We start from the raw sequence: 19,992 nt of genomic DNA, 5'->3' as shown, positions 1-19,992 counted from the left end.
GGCCGAGATTTGTTCCTTCCTCGATTGCAGTTGCAAGATAAAGAAGTCAGCAACGCACTCAACGCAACATCAACAAATTTTACTCCTCGGCCGAGTTCGGCCGATGAGTTGGCACACTCCGCATTCAACCAAAGGACATAGTTAGCTTATTAGTTACTCGGCCTGCGCGCCACGTATGCTTTATAATTTTTAAGGGTCAACATTTTGGCACGCCCAATGGGACCCAGTGCTAAAACTAAGAAGTTCATATGATGTATCAAGATTCCAATCCGGCTCCACGTAGTCGATTGTACGAGCTCCTAGAGGAATTGAAAAAACACAATGAGGAACGAAAAAGATCTTTGGAAGTGGAAAAAATTCTTCGTGGCCATATAGAGATGCAAAAGTCATTCGCTTACATGTTGAGAATAAAAGCTCCTATTACCCTGCAAGAGCAATGGGTAAATGAAGACAGGGCTCGATTTAATACCTGGCTAGATGGAAAATATTTTCCTTACGTTTTTTTACTACAAATCGATTCCATTTGAGGAATGGTTGGTTGAAAAGACAGGGGGCAATTTTCCGCTTCGGCCGTAATCAGACATCGGCCTAAGAAAATTGTTAATTTGGCCGAAGAACAAAGGCCACCTATTTTTTCGGTTGAGATTGAAAATATGGTCGGACAAGAAGAAATTTTTTCGGTCGAGGTTGAAAGTGTGGTAGGCCTAGAAGAAAATGTTCAAGTTTTTGAGCCAAAAATTAACTTAGAAAATAATTCGTCAGAAAAGTGTTCAATGACGAACAAGACCAATTCATGGTTTCAGTTGAACAAACCACGTCAATCGATATGATTATTGGTGATAAAGCCGATATAGAGCAATCCTGTTCGGCTCAGTTGTTTGGGTTAAAAGCTGAAATTGGCGAAATTATTATGCCTGGGGGCATAATAATTGTCCAACACATTCGGCGGTCGAAAATGAAAAATATTCCGCCGAGTCAAAAATATTTGGAGAAAAATCTTTTCTCGGCCTATAGCGAAATCAATTTGAGAATTTTGATGTAAAAAGATCTCGGCTCGGAATAAAACATCGTTGGCCTCCTCCACTTTATGGTTCGGCCACTTTTATTTTCGTTTGCTAAAATATATATATATAATGAATAAATTATTTTCTTACCCATTCGGCCTTTCAAGCCAATGCATAAGAAAATAAAGGGGACAATAAGAGTGCGGCAATACAAATATATATATATATATATATATGCTCTACACCCAATTCTTCTCGGTCTCAGCCTCGGTCCACTTTACAAAACTATATATATATATATATATATATATATAATAAAAATAAATAAATAAAAAGGGGAGAAACTTTTGGCCGAAGGAATGGAAGCATTTGGCCGAAGGAGTATAAAAATTTCATTCGACTTTTGGCCGAAGGAATTAAAAAAAAAAAAAAAAGAAAGACACCGAGTAGCTTAGAAAAGCATCCTCACATTTATCATGTTGACATGTAGGTCAAGGATATTAACCCATTCGGCTGACTCAGAAGGATGTGCATGCCAGCCTTATGCAATCACATTGGAGTCTCGACCAACTCGTTGACCTCGGATCAATTTCATCATAGATGCAAATTGGAATCTCGTCCAGCTCGTCAACTTCGACCCAATTTTTCTCGATATTGGTGGCAGGTTGAGCTGCCAGGAATGGTCGCATTAAATAATTTGTTTACCTACCACTTACTCCTCTATTGGGCAAAATGATTAGTTATCGATTCGGTGGAAGTACTCAGTGGTGGGCCAATGGCCAAGTTCAAATGCAAAATGCTTAGTTTCCTTAACCATTTGGTTTATGAGCCGAAGTTTGATTATCATGCCTAGCCAATATAAAAAGTGAGATTGGGCCGAGGTCGAGAAATTGGCATCTTGTACGAGTTCAACTATGGGTTCTTAATAGCATGGTGTGCTTTTCGTTTGCCAAGAAATTTTTGTCTTTTTCGGCGATACCACGAGATTTTGTTGGGCACATAGACTTAATTTCCTTAACCATTCGGCTTACGAGCTGAAGTTCAAGAAAATTGGGGGGCAATGTTTGAACCCGATTTTACACTATCGCCCTGAGCAATCGAGACCGTAGAATGAGTAAAATTTTGAGCCATTGGATTGGAAGAAGGTTGAGATAATTGATTAATAATTTGTCTAGATAATATTATGATTTTAATAATCACGATGTTATCTGGGGAATTATTAAGAAATTTATTTCTAAAAATGTGGAGATAATTAAGGAGTCCAAAAGATTGAATGCTATTAGATTAGAAGATCGAAGATAAGTTTTTGATATCAAATTGCGTGCACTTGGTCTGGATAGTTTTTCATGTTCTTCAATCGCATTAAGAAACCCAAATCATGCTGTTATTTTGCAATATTGAGATTCTATTCTAATGCATGTTTTTTGGGTTGGTTATGTGCACGTGGCTTAAGTGCCGTGCGGCTATGCATTTTCAGAGAAGGTGTTTTGCATGTGTGCGTGTGGTTGGAAGAAAAGCATGTGGCATGCATGGTTGCACACGGGAAAATAGGTGGTGATAGGCTTTGGCCTATCATGAAATAAGGAAATGGCCACGTGGAATGCATCCAAAAGATAAGAAGGGAAAAACATGGGCTTTTTGAATAACGATGATAATACCGAAGCAAAGTCAGGTGATGATGGCTTTCTGTCATTTGCTAAGGGATAGGCTCTCGCTTATCTAGTTTGAATTGAAATCAAATTCTACTAGTGAAGCCGCACCACACATCTGCTTCTATAAATACAAGGTTGCGAACACCATTCAAGGGACTTCCAATTCAACACACAACTGCCCTGCGTAAAACCTCTCAAACATCTTGAGATTTTTTATTTTCTATTTCTCACCGACACTTCTTCAGTTTGGATAAACAGCACTGTGAAGGCAACCGACGAGCATCTTCAGTTTGGATAAACAACACTGTTACCGTAGAATCAGCCGACCGAGGAGCACCTTCAGTTTGAATAAACAGCACTACGTCGAGGCCAATTGGTTACCTATGCAAGTCTTGGTCAAGAAGGGTTTCCGAATCCTTATTGGCAGAGGTCATCTTATTAGCCTTTTTGGCGAAGTAAGGTGTTACGAGTTACAACATTCGGCGCATTAAACGCCGAGTGGTTTTATGATTGGATACTCCCAAGTGAGTTTCAGAGTTCGGCATTTTGAGGGCCGAACCACATTTACCATCAAGACACACATTACCTTTGAATACTTGTGTCCGTACAGTCTGGTGTCAATTCGACGTGCTTATACTCTAATGAATATAATCACTGTGACCGAATTCGGCGCTGACGATTTGTGAACTTCGCAGAACTAGCAGCCTTATCTTCAGGCTCGAGAATCCAAATGCCGAGATTTGTTCCTTCCTCGGCCGGAGTCGCAAGATAAAGAAGTCAGCAACGCGCTCAACGCAACATCAACAAATTTTACACCTCGGCTGAGCTCAGCCAACGTTGGCACGCCCCACATTCAACCGAATGACGTAGTTAGCTTATTAGTTATTCGGCCTGCGCGCCACGGAAGCTTTGTAATTTTTAGGGATCAACACTTGTATTTGTCATTGATTTTCAAGTTATTATCCTTTAATGAAATTTATTGTCATTTTAGTTAACATTTTACAAATACTTACCAACGCTTTACATTCAGTTTTTTACTTACTCTCTATTTGGCTTTACTTTTCGTCTTTACTCTTTTCACAAAGTTTGCAAACTGACTTGGATGAGTTCTGATCAGATTGTGGTTGTATCTTGGCATTTAAGATAAGAAAAATATAAAGTTCTTGTCTTCAAGGCGAAGAAAAGAATCTCATATGGATTTAACACCTCCATGGAACAGTCTTTTGATAATGAGGCTCAGTTTACTTGTGGTACAAGCAAATGACCTAAAAACATCCAAATATTAAACAATTTGTTGGTCTTGGCCAGCAATGGCACGCCTGAAAACAATGAACTTTGTAAGAGTCTAAGAACCTACTCAAAGCTTTGCCAAGGCACCTTCAACCAACACAGGATTCTAACCACGAAGTACCAAATTTTAGCATAAATTGGCTTTGCCCTGCATCAGTTAAAACAGATCTAACCAACACCACCGGCGTCTTGATTGTTGAAGAAGGTGCTGCAAGGGTTGTGAAGTTAGCGTTGCTGACCAATTATGGTCCTTCTGGCTTCTTCTTTTCTCAGTATTAAGTGGCAGAGTTTTGATTGAAGATGATATATATATATATATATATATATATATATATATATATATATATATATATATATATAGTTAAAATACTCATGTTATTTGTTTTTCAATAAACGTGCATTCCTATAGTTTAGGTGGTCTGTTGTGGATTTACTTATTCTTTAGGCATATCTCAGATATTGTGGAGTCTATCAAGTAGTGGATGGTGTTGTGTTCCAAGTAATGGCTTAGTCGTGCCTTTTAATTTGCTAAGTCGGTTATTGTCTTTTTCTATTTAAGTTGTAATCTCTATGTTGAATTATCTGAATGAAGTTGAATTTTTCTGGCCAGATTCTTTTGTTCTCTTTCATTTGGCAGATATATATATATATATATATATATATATGGTTTGAACACACATTTGACACACATTTTTACGGTGAAGAGAGTGCTAAGGCGGGTTACCATTTTCAACTTGTTAAGAAAAATGTTAGTTTGGTAATTTTTATGTTTAGTTTATATGAAAGAGAGTGCTAATGTGGAAAGTTTTACGAAAAACATCGTGAACTTAACTGTTAAAGACAATAGATGAAGCCAAAGTTCTAATACAATTTCTCTTAGTGTGATAAAAATTGAAGGATTTTGCTGTAAAAAACAACGTTCATGCTTTGAGTCTCATTCAACTCATTGGTAAGGTTCTGACTTATGAGAAAGGCTCTACAATGTTGAAAAAAAAAAAAAAAAAAAACTCCCTTCATTTTGCAATTTGCATGTCCTTTTACATTTTGATATTTTGTAGTAATGTATAATGTTTTTTCATTAGGCTCTTAGTTTGGGGTTTATAATATCTGAAAGATAAATATTTTTTTTTGTTTTAAAGTAATATTTATGTGACAAAGTGGTATGTAGATACTAATTTAGGATGATTTTTTTTTTGCTAATTTATTGAAGTAAAATAAATTATTACCCGTTAAAATACAGGTTGGGTTAAAGTATCAATTAAGATTAATGAGATTGACAAGACATGATCCGTTAAGATATCGAGTATATCAAGTCTATTACTTCCCTCTCTGCATACCAAGCGGGCCTATAATAGCTTAATGGATCCACTAGAATTGTATTTGACATGGCCCAAAAAGTCGTCTTTTTTTGTGGGTTTTATATGAAGCCCAGAAACCCCAAAGGGGGTGGTGGCTCAAATTTCAAACCCCAAAGGGGCAAAAAAAAAGTCAAAATAATACAACTTGGTTTTTGCACAATATGCAAAAATCTGAGGAATTGTAAGAAGTGAGTCTGAAAACCAGTCAAATATCTATAAAAATGGTCTGAGAACTAGAAAGAAAGAAAAAGCTGAAACCCAACCAATTTAACAATGGCAGAAGCAGTAAAGAGGTAAGTGTATGAATAAAAAGCCCATATCTTATGAATTATCTTCTTTTCTTCTTCCAGAATTTCTCAATATATTTTCATTGGGGTTTTTTGTTTATTTCTGTCAGGTATGCAGTTGTGACAGGAGCTAACAAAGGGATTGGATTTGGCACAGTTAAGCAGTTGGCTTCCAACGGCATCGTAGTTGTGTTAACTGCTAGAGATGAGAAGAGGGGTCTTGAAGCTCTTGAAAAACTGAAAGATTTTGGCATTTCTGATCTCGTTGTTTTTCATCAGCTTGATGTAACAGATTCTGTTAGTGCTGCTAGATTGGCGGATTTTGTCAAAACCCAATTCGGAAAACTCGATATCTTGGTAAGTAAATATTGAAATTTTGAGCTTATTTTTACCGTTTAAGTTGAGCAATATAGAGCAAAGATGATTAATCTCTGGTTAATTACTTACTGGTGAAGGCAGAGATGACAGGGATGAAATTTTTGGCAATTTTGTACTGTGTAGGTAAACAATGCAGCAGTTGTTGGAAGCGTGGTAACCCCTGAAGATTTCAAATCAGCTTCAAGTGGTAAGGTGAGGTTTTCTGTGTGTGTATATATATGCGTAGATATATATACATATCATAACCTTCATCATAATGGTAAGATGTTTTGCCTTTTGGAATTGGAAGCAAGATTAATGGACAAGAGCAACCTTGTGAATCAATAAAAGTTACATCCAGGCGAAAAGTTTAACAGATGCAAAACAATTTCCTTGTGCATAGCGATTTTCATGCTCTCTTTTTCTACTGTATTACTCTCTTGTTTTTGTTGCTTGACTCTCCTTACATTTATTCAATCCAAATGCTTGGAAGAAAAAAGAAATGAGTAGCGGGGGAGAAAAGGAAGTGCGAAAATCGCTTCCCTTTCCCCATTTGAGATGAAGTTAGGGCCTTATGCAATACAATTTTCTGGGAACACAATCCTTGTACAATTTCATTCCCGTATAACTTTATAAATTAATTAGGGAAATTGATGATGGAAAACTTCCAAGAGGGTTAACTTTTTTTCTGGGATGCAGAGGCCTGAAGAAATCAATTGGAGTGAAATACCGACCATACCAAACGACGAGGTAGCGGAACAATGCCTGAAGACAAACTACTATGGTACCAAAAGTGTGACTGAAGCGCTTTTGCCCGTCCTCCAGCTATCTGATTCTCCAAGAATCGTTAATGTTTCTTCCGGTGTTGGTAAACTAATGGTATGATCAACATAAAAATATGTTTCTTTTTCTGGCATTCCCTTGACAAGATCAAATTTCCACTTGGTTGTTGAAATAGTTGATGAAATTGAACCAAATTAATATTTCAGTCAAGTTGTTTTCCTTTTATTAAAAGTATTAGAGAACTCTATCCTTCATCTGTTTTACAAAAAGGAATCCTTCTGTTTTTTTATACGTAAGATGCAATTTTTTTTGTTTCGAAATCAAACCAAAACTCTCCTGTCTTTCATGCTGCTTCAGAATTTTCCAAATGGATGGGCTAAAGAGGTACTAAGTGATGCCGAGAGACTTACAGAAGAGAAGATAGATTCTGTGTTGATTAGATTTTTGGAAGACTTCAAAAAAGGAGACACCAAAATCTGGTCTCCTATTTTTCCACCCTATACAGTCTCAAAAGCAGCCTTGAACGCATACACTAGGATTCTGGCCAAGAAGTATCCGAATTTCTGCATCAATTGTGTGAGCCCTGGATTTGTCAAAACGGATATATCCTTCAATGTTGGCAACTTAACCATCGATGAAGGTGCTGAAAGCCTCGTCAGGTTGGCGCTACTTCCCAACGGTGGTCCTACTGGTCTCTACTTTGGTCAGAAAGAAGTCGCTTCGTTCTGAGTACTTAATAGTTTTTACACAATGTAACAGATGAAGGGACTTTCGTAATAGGGGTGTGTGTGATCACTTTCTCTAGAAATTTTTATGATGATTGTTAAAGAAATTTTTCTTAGACATTTATAATAAATAAATGTCAATGCTGCAATTTGAGTATTCGGCAATGAACACTATTGCAGTTTTCTGTAAACACAATCCTTCTACTGTTTTCTGCCGCCTGTAAGTTAATGCATCATCTCCTGGATGTAAAAGAACATGAAGAAGTCAAGTAGAGTGAAAAATCGAGCCACAAACTACGAGTTTCAGAAGGAATGTGTTACTCTTCCAGCTATCTGATTTACCAAGAATTGGCAATATTTTTCCGGTGTTGCTGAGCTAACGGTGTGAGCAACTTTGAAAAATATATTTCCTAGGCATGCTCGTAACAAATCAAAGTTTATAGGGGTTGTTAATATGGTTGATAAAGTTTTTGAACAAAAACATTTCAGTCAATTTGCTTGCCTTGAATAAGACGTTGGAGAATATTTTGTTCTCAATCTATTATATCTTTGGTACCTTCATTCAGGAGCCTGGCTGAAAATTCCTTTTTCAACATAGTTATTCGAAAATCGTAAATTTAATCAAGAAAAATATATTCCATAAGTTTCTACAGATCTTGAAAAAGAGTAGTAGAAGTTGATTACAAAGAGTAAGAAAACAAAAATAGAGAATGTCGTTGAACCATATGCCACCGAACGAGCCTTGGATCACTGAATGAATTGATTAGAATTGCGTTTAACATGGCCCGTAACTTTATTTTTTGTGGATCTTAAATGAGGCCCAGAAGGAAGAAAAAAATAGCCAACGTCATATGACCTCAATCCATGCACAATCTGCAAATATTTCATATGACCTCATTGCATACGCATCTGCAAAAAAACTGACGAATTGTAAGATGTGAGTATGAAAAACCGGCCAAATGTCCATAAATATTGGTCTGAGAACTAGAAAGAAAGAAAAAGCTGAAAGCAAATCAATTTAACAATGGCAGAAGCAGTAAAGAGGTAGTTTTATTTATAACACCCATTTTTTCTTACATATTATCTTTCTTTTTCTTTTCTTTTTTTTCCAGAATTTCTTAATTTTGTTTTTCTGTCAGGTATGCAGTTGTGACAGGAGCTAACAAAGGGGTTGGATTTGGCACAGTTAAGCAGTTGGCTTCAAAAGGAGTCGTAGTTGTGTTGACTGCTAGAGATGAGAAGAGGGGTCTTGAAGCTCTTGAAAAACTGAAAGATTTTGGCATTTCTGATCTCGTTGTCTTTCATCAGCTTGATGTAACAGATTCTGCTAGCGCTGCTGTATTGGCGGATTTTGTGAAAACCCAATTCGGAAAACTCGATATCTTGGTATGTAAATTTCAAAAACTGAGCTGATTTTTACTGGTTAGGTTAAGCAATACAGTTTATTATTAATTTCGGATTACCTGCTGATGAATGATGATATTTGCTTTAATTTGTGTTTTAAGTTGAAGTGAACATAACAAAGATGGAACTTTTGTGCTGTGTAGGTAAATAACGCAGCAATTAATGGAAGCATAGTAAACCCTGAAGCTTTTATGTCAGCTGCTACTGGTAAGGTGAGGTTCTGTATACATACATATATATTATATATGGATCAGTAGAAGTTACATCTAGGCAAATTATTTATTAGACGCAAAGCATTTTCTTGTCTAGTGGGTAGCGGTTTTCAGACCCTCGTTTTCTCCTTTTGCATCACTCTCCTTTTTTTTTCCCTTGATTTTTCTTTAATATATTCAATCCAAAGGCTGGGAACAAAAAAGGAGTGAAAGGGTGAAGCGGGAGTGCGAAATTCGCTTCCCAGTTGTATTTTAAGATGAGGTTAGGAATTATTCAATACTTCTGGGACACAATCATTGTACAAATTACGTTCTCTTACAACTTCAATTGGGAAAGTAATGATGGAAAACTTCCAAGGGGTTAATTAACGTTTTTCTCCCGGATGTAGAAGCTTGAAGAAATAAATTGGAATGAAATACCGATTATACCAAACTACGAGTTAGCAGAAGAATGCCTGAAAACAAACTACTATGGTACAAAAAGAGTGACTGAAGCTCTTTTGCCCCTCCTTCAGCTATCAGATTCCCCCAGAATCGTCAATGTTTCTACCGGTGCTGCTAACCTAGTGGTATGGCTTTCTCCTAACAGAATCAAGTTCCACTTAGTTGTTGATATGGTTGATGAAATTGAACCAAAGATTTTCAACCGATTTATTTGCCTAACAAAAAATACTGGAGAACTCTTTGTCCTTCATCTGTTTTTTATTTTTAAGTGTGCTTGGTTGGAACTTACTAAACCTTTCTATACATAGATGCCATATTTTCTGTTTCAAAATCAAACTAAAACTCTGTTGTCTTGCACGACGCTTCAGAATTTTCCAAATGGATGGCCTAAAGAGGTACTGAGTGATGCAGAGACACTTACAGAAGAGAGAATAGATTCTGTGTTGAGTGGATTTTTGGAAGACTCTAAACAAGGTTTGCAAGACACCAAAATCTGGCCTCCTTTTTTTCCACCCTATAGTGTCTCGAAAGCAGCCTTGAACGCGTACACTAGGATTTTGGCCAAAAAGTATCCAAATTTCTGCATCAACTGTGGCAGCCCTGGATTTGTCAAAACTGACATGAGCTTCAATGCTGGCATCTTAACCATCGACGAAGGTGCTGAAAGCATTGTCAGGTTGGCGTTACTCCCCAACGGCAGTTCTACTGGCCTCTACTTTTCTCGGAAAGAAGTGGCACCTTTTTGAAGGTTCTTTTATGTTTCATCAATAATGATCATCATTGGTGTGTTTACAATGTAACAAATGAAGCTTATGAGCTTATGTTATATGTTCGTGAAAATTCACTTGCCTATTGTAATACAGAGTGTCGTTCTCTTAGTCACCCATTCACTCTTGCTCCCGTTCTCTTCGCCCTTGGTATCAATTCTGTCAAAATAAAATGTAAAATGCTAGAAGATGAAGATATGGTGATTGGCTTGGCGACTTTAGTAGATTTGATTGAGATGGTCGATTTTTAGCTTGGTAAGGACGAGGGCTTAAAGCTCAAACAGACGGAAAAGAAGCAATACAGCCAACTCAGCCAAAGGCCCAAAACTTGTCTTTTCTTAGGGTGTAAAAGGAAGTCCAAAGGCCTATAAACTAAACCAAAACTTCAAACTTTTTTGTTTTTTGATGAATGTGATTCTAAATTACTCTAATTTACAAGCACATTACAGTGTACTATCGTAGACTAGCAAACTAATGATTCCAAATTGCACCAAAACTTCATACTTTAAAACTAAAAACAAAAGATGTTAAAGTTATATTCTAAAGTCTCGTTTTTTTGTCACATGGTGACTAAGAACTCATGATCACTGGGATTAAAATCTTAAAAGCACATCCGTTTATTTCTTTAATTCCTGATATCAAATCCAAAAATAAGTGATCATGTGATCTTTGACTACCTTATGGCGAAGATAACAAGTTTGGAGTTTTATATGATCTCATTGTATACACTATGTTCTTTAAAGTATATGACCTCACTGCATAAACAATATGAATATTTTAAAAAAAATAAAAAAATAAAAAAATATGAGATTAAACAAGTGAGTCTACTAAAGACTACAAAAAATATTAATATAATCATGGCATCTGATCCTAACTTTCTTTAAAAAAAATGATGGCATGAAACTTTGACAACCAGGAAAGAGCCAAGCGAAGGAACAAGCTCAAAGACAATCAACAATGGCAGAAGCAAGTAAAACGTAAGTGTCTAGTTTTCTTCATCCTTTAACCACATAAATAAAATCCCATTTTTTCTTATTTATCTGAAATCTGTTTTTCATATTTTGGTCAGGTATGCAGTTGTGACAGGGGCAAACAAAGGGGTTGGATTTGGAATTGTTAAGCAATTGGCTTCAAAGGGGGTCATAGTAGTGTTAACTGCAAGAGATGAGAAGAGGGGTCTTGAAGCTGTTGAGAAATTGAAAGATTTTGGGCTCTCTGAGCTTGTGGTTTGTGGTTCGGTATGCGATACCATACCGAAACTAGTATCCCGAATCCCAAACCGAAATTTTTCGGGATGGGAATTTGAAGACCAATCCCAAACCAAATTTTCGGGAATCCCAAATTTCGGGAATCCCGAAATATTTTCGGAATTTTGGGACAAATCGGGAATCCCAAATTGAAATATAAAATTATGAATTGTTCTTCAAATATATAATTCAAGAACACATTCATGAACTAGGAATTTCATTTCATTCACACTACCATTTAATTGAACACTGGCATGCTTGACTCTTTTTATCATAGTCAAAATTCAAATTAATTAAACTCTTTTTGCAATCTGTTGAGAGACAAAAGAATCAAGCCTTCTGAAATCATCAGCCATGGCAGCAACAATAATAAAATCCACATGAATATCAAACAGAACATGAAAAATCTGCAAGGTGCAAGGCATTCTAGGTTGCTGAGTATGAATTAGAAACTACTAGCATCAATTATAAAAGAATAATATATATATGTATAAATATATATATATATATATAATAATTAATATTATATATTTTCGGTTTGGTATGGGATTCCCGAAATATCGAGAAGCCAATCCCGAATCCCATACCGAAATTTTGGGATTGGTTCGGGATAGCATCCCGAAAATTTCGGGAATTTCGGTTTAGGAAATTTTTGGTTTGAGATCGGGATTTTTTCGGTTCGGTTCGGGATTTTCGGGAATTTTTTCCACCCCTCGTTTTTCATCAGCTTGATGTTACAGATTCTGCTAGCATTGCTTCCCTTGCAGATTTTGTCAAAACCCAATTCGCGAAACTCGATATCTTGGTATGTAAATCTTGAAAATTAAGTTGGGTTTTCTTTCTTAGATCAGTAGAGATAATATTGAGATAATATTGCAATCTGCTTCTTGTTTTAATTTAAGTTTGAAGTTGAAATGTTGGAACTTTTTGTACTGTCTAGGTAAACAATGCAGGAATCAATGGAAGCATAGTAGACCCTGAAAGTTTCAGGTCAGCTGTAAGTGGTAAGGTGAGATTCTATATATAAATCAATCATATATATGATTGATAGGAGTAATCGGTTTTCGGAACAGAATCCTTCTAAGAATTTCTCTCTTGTAACTTAGGAAAGTAATGATGCAAACTTCCCGAGAGTGTTCATTAACGTTCTTTTCCTGTATGCAATTATGCAGAAGCCTGAAGAAATCGATTTTAGTGAAATATCGACAATACCAAACTACGAGTTAGCAGAAGAATGCCTTAAAACAAACTACTATGGTGCCAAAAGTGTGACTGAAGCACTTTTGCCCCTCCTCCAGCTATCGGATTCACCAAGAATCGTTAATGTTTCTTCCCTTCTTGCTAAGCTGACGGTATGAACAACTAATAAAATGTGATTTGTTTTTGGTATTTCAAACAAGATCAAGTTTCGAGTAGTAGTTAATGTGGTTTTACCGTTTTAGAAGTTGAACTAAATGGTTTAGTCAATTTATCTGCGGAGAATTACACACTTTATAAGTCTTTTCCGTGCTTAATGAAGTATATTGGAGCTCTGGAATTACATTAGAACATTAGTTGAATGCCAGAGTAAACCAATTTTCCGGAAATGGCTCTGAACTGTGTTGATGAAATGTTTAATTATGAGCAATCCATGTATTTAGTTCTACATAGATGGCAAGATGCAATTTTTCTGTTTTTCGAATCAAATTAAAACTCTCCCGTCTTTCGTGTTGCTTCAGAATTTTCCAAATGGAAGGGCCAAAGAGGTACTTAGTGATGCTGAGAGCATTACAGAAGAGAGAATAGAAGCTGTTTTGAGTGAGTTTCTGGAAGACTATAAACATGATTTGCTTGAAACCAAAGGCTGGTCTCACATCTTTCCACCCTACAAAGTCTCGAAAGCAGCCTTGAATGCGTACACTAGGATTCTGGCCAAGAAGTATCCGAATTTCTGCATCAACTGTGGGAGCCCTGGGTTAGTAAAAACAGATATGAGCTTCAATCTTGGTGTCTTAACCATCGATGAAGGTGCTGAAAGCATCGTCAGGTTGGCGCTACTCCCCAATGGTGGTCCTACTGGCCTATACTTTGTCCGCAAAGAAAAGACACCATTTTGAATACTTCTGTTTGTACGACCGTACTCGTTTCTTACAGTATAAGTCAATGTGATTACTGCAATTTGAGGTTTCAGGATGAACACTTCCTTCTCCGGGATGCTGAAGGGCATGAAGAAATCGATTAGAGTTGTTTCGATACAATGATAAATCTTGATTGGAGTTAAAATATTAGTTTGAGTCGTTTTTAGTTTCCAGGTTTCAGAATAGTTTGGGTATCCTAAACTATGAGTTTGCGGAAGAATACATACAAATAGTACGGTACCAATAAAGGGAATGAAGCACTTTCGCCACTCCTTCGGAAATTCTTTCAATACAAATAATGTTTTACTATAAATTCATCTAAATACATAAAAGTGAATTCGAACTTGAGTGCAAACGGAGGAGAAGCTGACTAAACCTGGGTCTTCTATATATTACATTAACGTATAGTTACCAATTATAAACGCCTTTATGTCAATATTATATTTCATATACTGACGTCATATTGACAAAGGGCTGTGATATCCACACAATTATTTTTACTTTCCACACAGGACTTAATTTAGGCTATAAATTAAAGATGAAAGAACAAAAATTAATAAAAATGGTGTGCGGGAAATACAAGGGAAAATTAGAGCAATGGTCTCTCAATTTAAATCCAAATTGAAGTAATGGTCCCCTCAACTAAAAATTTATGATCATTGGTCCATTAACTCATCAAAATGTGCAGTTATGATCCTTTTCATTCATTCCGTCAAAATTCCATTAAAATGAGTTATGTTAGAAGGACCATTGCTACAAGTGGGTTAAAGTTGAGAGACCATTGCTCCAATTAAGTTAAAATTGAGGGACCATTTGTCTAGTTGGGTTAAAAGTGAGAGACCGTTGCAACAATTTTTCTCATTTGGTTTTCTATATTTGCGCTTTGATTCAGCCTGATGTGTATGGCATGTGACTTATTTTGATAGAAGTTCTAACGGGATTGAAGAAAATGACCATAGTTGCATGTTTTAAGGAGTTGAGGGACTAATAGTTATAGATTTTTAGTTGAGAGACCATGACACCAATTAAGTTAAAATTGAGGGAACATTCAGTCAATTTGCTTGCCTTGAATAAGACGTTGGAGAATATTTTGTTCTCAATCTCTTATATCTTTGGTACTTTCATTCAGGAACCTGGCTGAAAATTCATTTTTCAACGTAGTTATTCGAAAATCGTAAATTTAATCAAGAAAAATATATTCAATAAGTTTCAATAGATCTTGAAAAAAGAGACAAGTAGAAGTTGATTACAGAGAGTAAGAAAACAAAAATAGAGAATGTCGTTGAACCATATGCTACTGAACGAGCCTTGTATCACTGAATGAATTGATTAGAATTGCGTTTAACATGGCCCGTAACTTTATTTTTTGTGGATCTTAAATGAGGCCCAGAAGGAAGAAAAAAAATAGCCGACGTCATATGACCTCAATCCATGCACAATCTGCAAATATTTCATATGACCTCATTGCATACGCATCTGCAAAAAAAACTGACGAATTGTAAGATGTGGGTACGGTCAAATGTCCATAAATATTGGTCTGAGAACTAGGAAAGTAAAAAAAAGCTGAAGGCAAATCAATTTAACAATGGCAGAAGCAGTAAAGAGGTAGTTTTATTTATAACACCCATTTTTTCTTACATATTATCCTTCTTTTTCTTTTCTTTTTTTTTCCAGAATTTCTTAATTTTGTTTTTCTGTCAGGTATGCAGTTGTGACAGGAGCTAACAAAGGGGTTGGATTTGGCACAGTTAAGCAGTTGGCTTCAAAAGGAGTAGTAGTTGTGTTAACTGCTAGAGATGAGAAGAGGGGTCTTGAAGCTCTTGAAAAACTGAAAGATTTTGGCATTTCTGATCTCGTTGTTTTTCATCAGCTTGATGTAACAGATTCTGCTAGCGCTGCTGTATTGGCGGATTTTGTGAAAACCCAATTCGGAAAACTCGATATCTTGGTATGTAAATCTCAAAACTTTGAGCTGATTTTTACTGGTTAGGTTAAGCAATACAGTTTATTATTAATTTCGGATTACCTGCTGATGAATGATGATATTTGCTTTAATTTGTGTTTTAAGTTGAAGTAAACATAACAAAGATGGAACTTTTGTGCTGTGTAGGTAAATAACGCAGCAATTAATGGAAGCATAGTAAACCCTGAAGCTTTTATATCAGCTACTACTGGTAAGGTGAGGTTCTGTATACATACATACATACATACATACATACATACATATATATTATTTATATGGATCAGTAAAAGCTACATCTAGGCAAAATATTTATTAGACGCAAAGCATTTTCTTGTGTAGTGGGTAGCGGTTTTCAGACCCTCGTTTTCTCCTTTTGCATCACTCTCCTTTTTTTTTCCCTTGATTTTTCTTTAATATATTCAATCCAAAGGCTGGGAACAAAAAAGGAGTGAAAGGGTGAAGAGGGAGCGCGAAATTCGCTTCCCAGTTGTATTTTAAGATGAGGTTAGGAATTATTCAATACTTCTGGGACACAATCATTGTACAAATTACATTCTCTTATAACTTCAATTGGGAAAGTAATGATGGAAAACTTCCAAGGGGTTAATTAACGTTTTTCTCCCGGATGTAGAATCCTGAAGAAATAAATTGGAATGAAATACCGATTATACAAAACTACGAGTTAGCAGAAGAATGCCTGAAAACAAACTACTATGGTACAAAAAGAGTGACTGAAGCGCTTTTGCCCCTCCTCCAGCTATCAGATTCCCCCAGAATCGTCAATGTTTCTACCGGTGCTGCTAACCTAGTGGTATGGCTTTCTCCTAACAGGATCAAGTTCCACTTAGTTGTTGATATGGTTGATGAAATTGAATCAAAGATTTTCAGTCGATTTATTTGCCTAACAAAAAATATTGGAGAACTCTTTGTCCTTCATCTGTTTTTTATTTTAAAGTGTGCTTGGTTGGAACTTATTAAACCTTTCTATACATAGATGACATATTTTCTGTTTCAAAATCAAACTAAAACTCTGTTGTCTTGCACGACGCTTCAGAATTTTCCAAATGGATGGCCTAAAGAGGTACTGAGTGATGCAGAGACACTTACAGAAGAGAGAATAGATTCTGTGTTGAGTGGATTTTTGGAAGACTCTAAACAAGGTTTGCAAGACACCAAAATCTGGCCTCCTGTTCTTCCACCCTATAGTGTCTCGAAAGCAGCCTTGAACGCGTACACTAGGATTTTGGCCAAAAAGTATCCAAATTTCTGCATCAACTGTGGCACCCCTGGATTTGTCAAAACCGACATGAGCTTCGATTTTGGCATCTTAACCATCGATGAAGGTGCTGAAAGCATTGTCAGGTTGGCGTTGCTCCCCAACGGCAGTTCTACTGGCCTCTACTTTTCTCGGAAAGAAGTGGCACCTTTCTGAAGGTTCTTTTATGTTTCATCAATAATGATCATCATTGGCGTGTTTACAATGTAACAAATGAAGTTTATGAGTTTATGATATATGTTCGTGAAAATTCACTTGCCTATTGCCATACAGAGTCTCGTTCTCTTGGTCACCCATGCATTCTTGCTCCCGTTCTCTTCGCCTTTGATATCAATTCTGTCAAAATAAAATGTAAAATGCTAGAAGATGAAGATATGGTGATTGGCTTTGCGAATGTAGTAGATTTGATTGAGATGGTCGGTTTTTAGCTTGGTAAGGAGGAGGGCTTAAAGCTCAAACAGACGGAAAAGAAGCAATATAGCCAACGCAGCCAAAGGTCCAAAACTTGTCTTTTCTTAGGGTGTAAAAAGAAGCCCAACGGCCCATAAACTAAACCAAAACTTCGAACTTTTTTGTTTTTTGACGAATGTGATTCTAAATTACTCTAATGTACAGGCACATTGCAGTGTACTATCGTAGACTAGCAAACTAATGATTCCAAATTGCACCAAAACATCATACTTTAAAAGTAAAAAAAAAAAAATTGTCAAAGTTATACTCTAAAGTCTCCTTTTTTTTTTTTGTCACACGATGACTAAAAACTTATGATCACCAGGATTAAAACCTTGAAAGCACATCCGTTTATTTCTTTAATTCTTGATATCAAATCCAAAAATAAGTGATCATGTGCTCTTTGACTACCTTATGGTGAAGATAACAATTTTGGAGTTTTATATGATCTCATTGTATACACTATGTTCTTTAAAGTATATAACCTCATTGCAAAAACAATATGAATATTTAAAAAAAAATAAAAAATATGAGATTAAACAAGTGAGTCTACTAAAGACTACAAAAAATATTAATATAATCATGACATCTGATCCTATTTTTCTTTAAAAAAAATGATGGAACAAGCTCAAAGCCAAAGAAACAAGCCTCAAAGACAATCAACAATGGCAGAATCAAGTAAAAGGTAAGTGCCTAGTTTTCTTCATCCTTTAACCACATAAATAAAATCCCTTTTTTTTTTTATTTATCTGAAATCTGGTTTTTCATATTTTGGTCAGGTATGCAGTTGTGACAGGGGCAAACAAAGGGGTTGGATTTGGAATTGTTAAGCAATTGGCTTCAAAGGGGGTCATAGTAGTGTCAACTGCAAGAGATGAGAAGAGGGGTCTTGAAGCTGTTGAGAAATTGAAAGATTTTGGGCTCTCTGAGCTTGTGGTTTTTCATCAGCTTGATGTTACAGATTCTGCTAGCATTGCTTCCCTTGCAGATTTTGTCAAAACCCAATTCGCAAAACTCGATATCTTGGTATGTAAATCTTGAAAATTAAGTTGGGTTTTCTTGCTTAGATCAGTAGAGATAATATTGCAATTCTGCTTCTTGTTTTAATTTAAGTTTGAAGTTGAAATGTTGGAACTTTTTTTACTGTGTAGGTAAACAATGCAGGAATCAATGGAAGCATAGTAGACCCTGAAAGTTTCAGGTCAGCTGTAAGTGGTAAGGTGAGATTCTATATATAAATCAATCATATATATATATATGATTGATAAGAGTAATCGGTTTTCGGAACAGAATCCTTCTAAGAATTTCTCTCTTGTAACTTAGGAAAGTAATCATGCAAACTTCCCGAGAGTGTTCATTAACGTTCTTTTCCTGTATGCAATTATGCAGAAGCCTGAAGAAATCAATTTTAGTGAAATATCGACGACACCAAACTACGAGTTAGCAGAAGAATGCCTTAAAACAAACTACTATGGTGCCAAAAGTGTGACTGAAGCGCTTTTGCCCCTCCTCCAGCTGTCTGATTCACCAAGAATCGTTAATGTTTCTTCCCTTCTTGCTAAGCTGACGGTATGAACAACTAATAAAATGTGATTTGTTTTTGGTATTTTCAAACAAGATCAAGTTTCGACTAGTAGTTAATGTGGTTTTACGGTTTTAGAAGTTGAACTAAATGGTTTAGTCAATTTATCTGCGGAGAATTACACACTTTATAAGTCTTTTCCGTGCTTAATGAAGTATATTGGAGCTCTGGAATTACATTAGAACATTAGTTGAATGCCAGAGTAAACCAATTTTCCGGAAATGGCTCTGAACTGTGTTTAGTTCTACATAGATGGCAAGATGGCAAGATGGCAAGATGCAATTTTTCTGTTTTTCGAATCAAATTAAAACTCTCCCGTCTTTCGTGTTGCTTCAGAATTTTCCAAATGGAAGGGCCAAAGAGGTACTTAGTGATGCTGAGAGCATTACAGAAGAGAGAATAGAAGCTGTTTTGAGTGAGTTTTTGGAAGACTATAAACATGATTTGCTAGAAACCAAAGGCTGGTCTCACATCTTTCCAGCCTACAAAGTCTCGAAAGCAGCCTTGAATGCATACACTAGGATTCTGGCCAAGAAGTATCCGAATTTCTGCATCAACTGTGGGAGCCCTGGGTTAGTAAAAACAGATATGAGCTTCAATCTTGGTGTCTTAACCATCGATGAAGGTGCTGAAAGCATTGTCAGGTTGGCGCTACTCCCCAATGGTGGTCCTACTGGCCTATACTTTGTCCGCAAAGAAAAGACACCATTTTGAATACTTCTGTTTGTACGACCGTACTCGTTTCTTGCAGTATAAGTCAATGTGATTACTGCAATTTGAGGTTTCAGCGATGAACACTTTCTTCTCCGGGATGCTGAAGGGCATGAAGAAATCGATTAGAGTTTTTTCGATACAATGTTAAATCTTGATTGGAGTTAAAATATAAGTTTGAGTCGCTTTTAGTTTCCAGGTTTCAGAATAGTTTGGGTATCCTAGACTATGAGTTTGCGGAAGAATACATACAAATAGTACGGTACCAATAAAGGGAATGAAGCACTTTTGCCACTCCTTCGGATAATTCTTTCAATACAAATAATGTTTTACTATAAATTCATCTAAATACATAAAAGTGAA

At 36.2% G+C, this 19,992-nt stretch overlaps 5 protein-coding genes across 6 annotated transcripts; all 5 read left to right on the top strand.

Moving 5' to 3' along the window:
• Window positions 1–5,440: 5,440 nt before the first annotated feature.
• On the top strand, window positions 5,441–7,652 carry LOC137720834 ((+)-neomenthol dehydrogenase). Its single transcript, XM_068459944.2, has 5 exons — window positions 5,441–5,597; window positions 5,702–5,948; window positions 6,093–6,161; window positions 6,648–6,827; window positions 7,089–7,652. Exons 1-5 carry the CDS (start codon window positions 5,578–5,580, stop codon window positions 7,458–7,460), a joined length of 888 nt encoding a protein of 295 aa, XP_068316045.2. The 5' UTR covers window positions 5,441–5,577; the 3' UTR covers window positions 7,461–7,652.
• Window positions 7,653–8,351: 699 nt separating this feature from the next.
• LOC137720830 ((+)-neomenthol dehydrogenase-like) lies at window positions 8,352–10,398 on the top strand. Of its 2 annotated transcripts, none has more exons than XM_088698074.1 (5): window positions 8,352–8,500; window positions 8,596–8,842; window positions 9,004–9,072; window positions 9,465–9,641; window positions 9,885–10,398. In XM_088698074.1, exons 1-5 carry the CDS (start codon window positions 8,481–8,483, stop codon window positions 10,260–10,262), a joined length of 891 nt encoding a protein of 296 aa, XP_088554200.1. In that variant the 5' UTR covers window positions 8,352–8,480; the 3' UTR covers window positions 10,263–10,398. The 2 variants fall into 2 exon arrangements, with proteins under 2 accessions (XP_088554200.1, XP_068316042.2); XM_068459941.2 differs by having other exon boundaries at window positions 9,462–9,641.
• Window positions 10,399–11,112: 714 nt separating this feature from the next.
• Window positions 11,113–13,792, top strand: LOC137720836 (short-chain dehydrogenase/reductase 1-like). The gene is made up of 6 exons (XM_088698082.1): window positions 11,113–11,260; window positions 11,353–11,513; window positions 12,250–12,335; window positions 12,471–12,539; window positions 12,703–12,882; window positions 13,249–13,792. The coding sequence occupies exons 1-6, from the start codon at window positions 11,241–11,243 to the stop codon at window positions 13,624–13,626; spliced, it is 894 nt and encodes a 297-aa protein (XP_088554208.1). The 5' UTR covers window positions 11,113–11,240; the 3' UTR covers window positions 13,627–13,792.
• Window positions 13,793–15,127: 1,335 nt separating this feature from the next.
• LOC148699191 ((+)-neomenthol dehydrogenase-like) lies at window positions 15,128–17,136 on the top strand. Its single transcript, XM_088698086.1, has 5 exons — window positions 15,128–15,252; window positions 15,349–15,595; window positions 15,758–15,826; window positions 16,242–16,421; window positions 16,665–17,136. The coding sequence occupies exons 1-5, from the start codon at window positions 15,233–15,235 to the stop codon at window positions 17,040–17,042; spliced, it is 894 nt and encodes a 297-aa protein (XP_088554212.1). The 5' UTR covers window positions 15,128–15,232; the 3' UTR covers window positions 17,043–17,136.
• Window positions 17,137–18,001: 865 nt separating this feature from the next.
• Window positions 18,002–19,931, top strand: LOC148699190 (short-chain dehydrogenase/reductase 1-like). The gene is made up of 5 exons (XM_088691782.1): window positions 18,002–18,021; window positions 18,107–18,362; window positions 18,488–18,556; window positions 18,726–18,905; window positions 19,255–19,931. Exons 1-5 carry the CDS (start codon window positions 18,002–18,004, stop codon window positions 19,630–19,632), a joined length of 903 nt encoding a protein of 300 aa, XP_088547908.1. The 3' UTR covers window positions 19,633–19,931.
• Window positions 19,932–19,992: the final 61 nt, after the last annotated feature.

Source organism: Pyrus communis, chromosome 1 (assembly GCF_041283825.1).
Source record: "Pyrus communis isolate YQ-2024b chromosome 1, ASM4128382v1, whole genome shotgun sequence".
In the NCBI taxonomy this organism is placed as follows: Eukaryota; Viridiplantae; Streptophyta; class Magnoliopsida; order Rosales; family Rosaceae; genus Pyrus; species Pyrus communis.
This window is presented reverse-complemented; position numbering and strand designations above follow the sequence as displayed.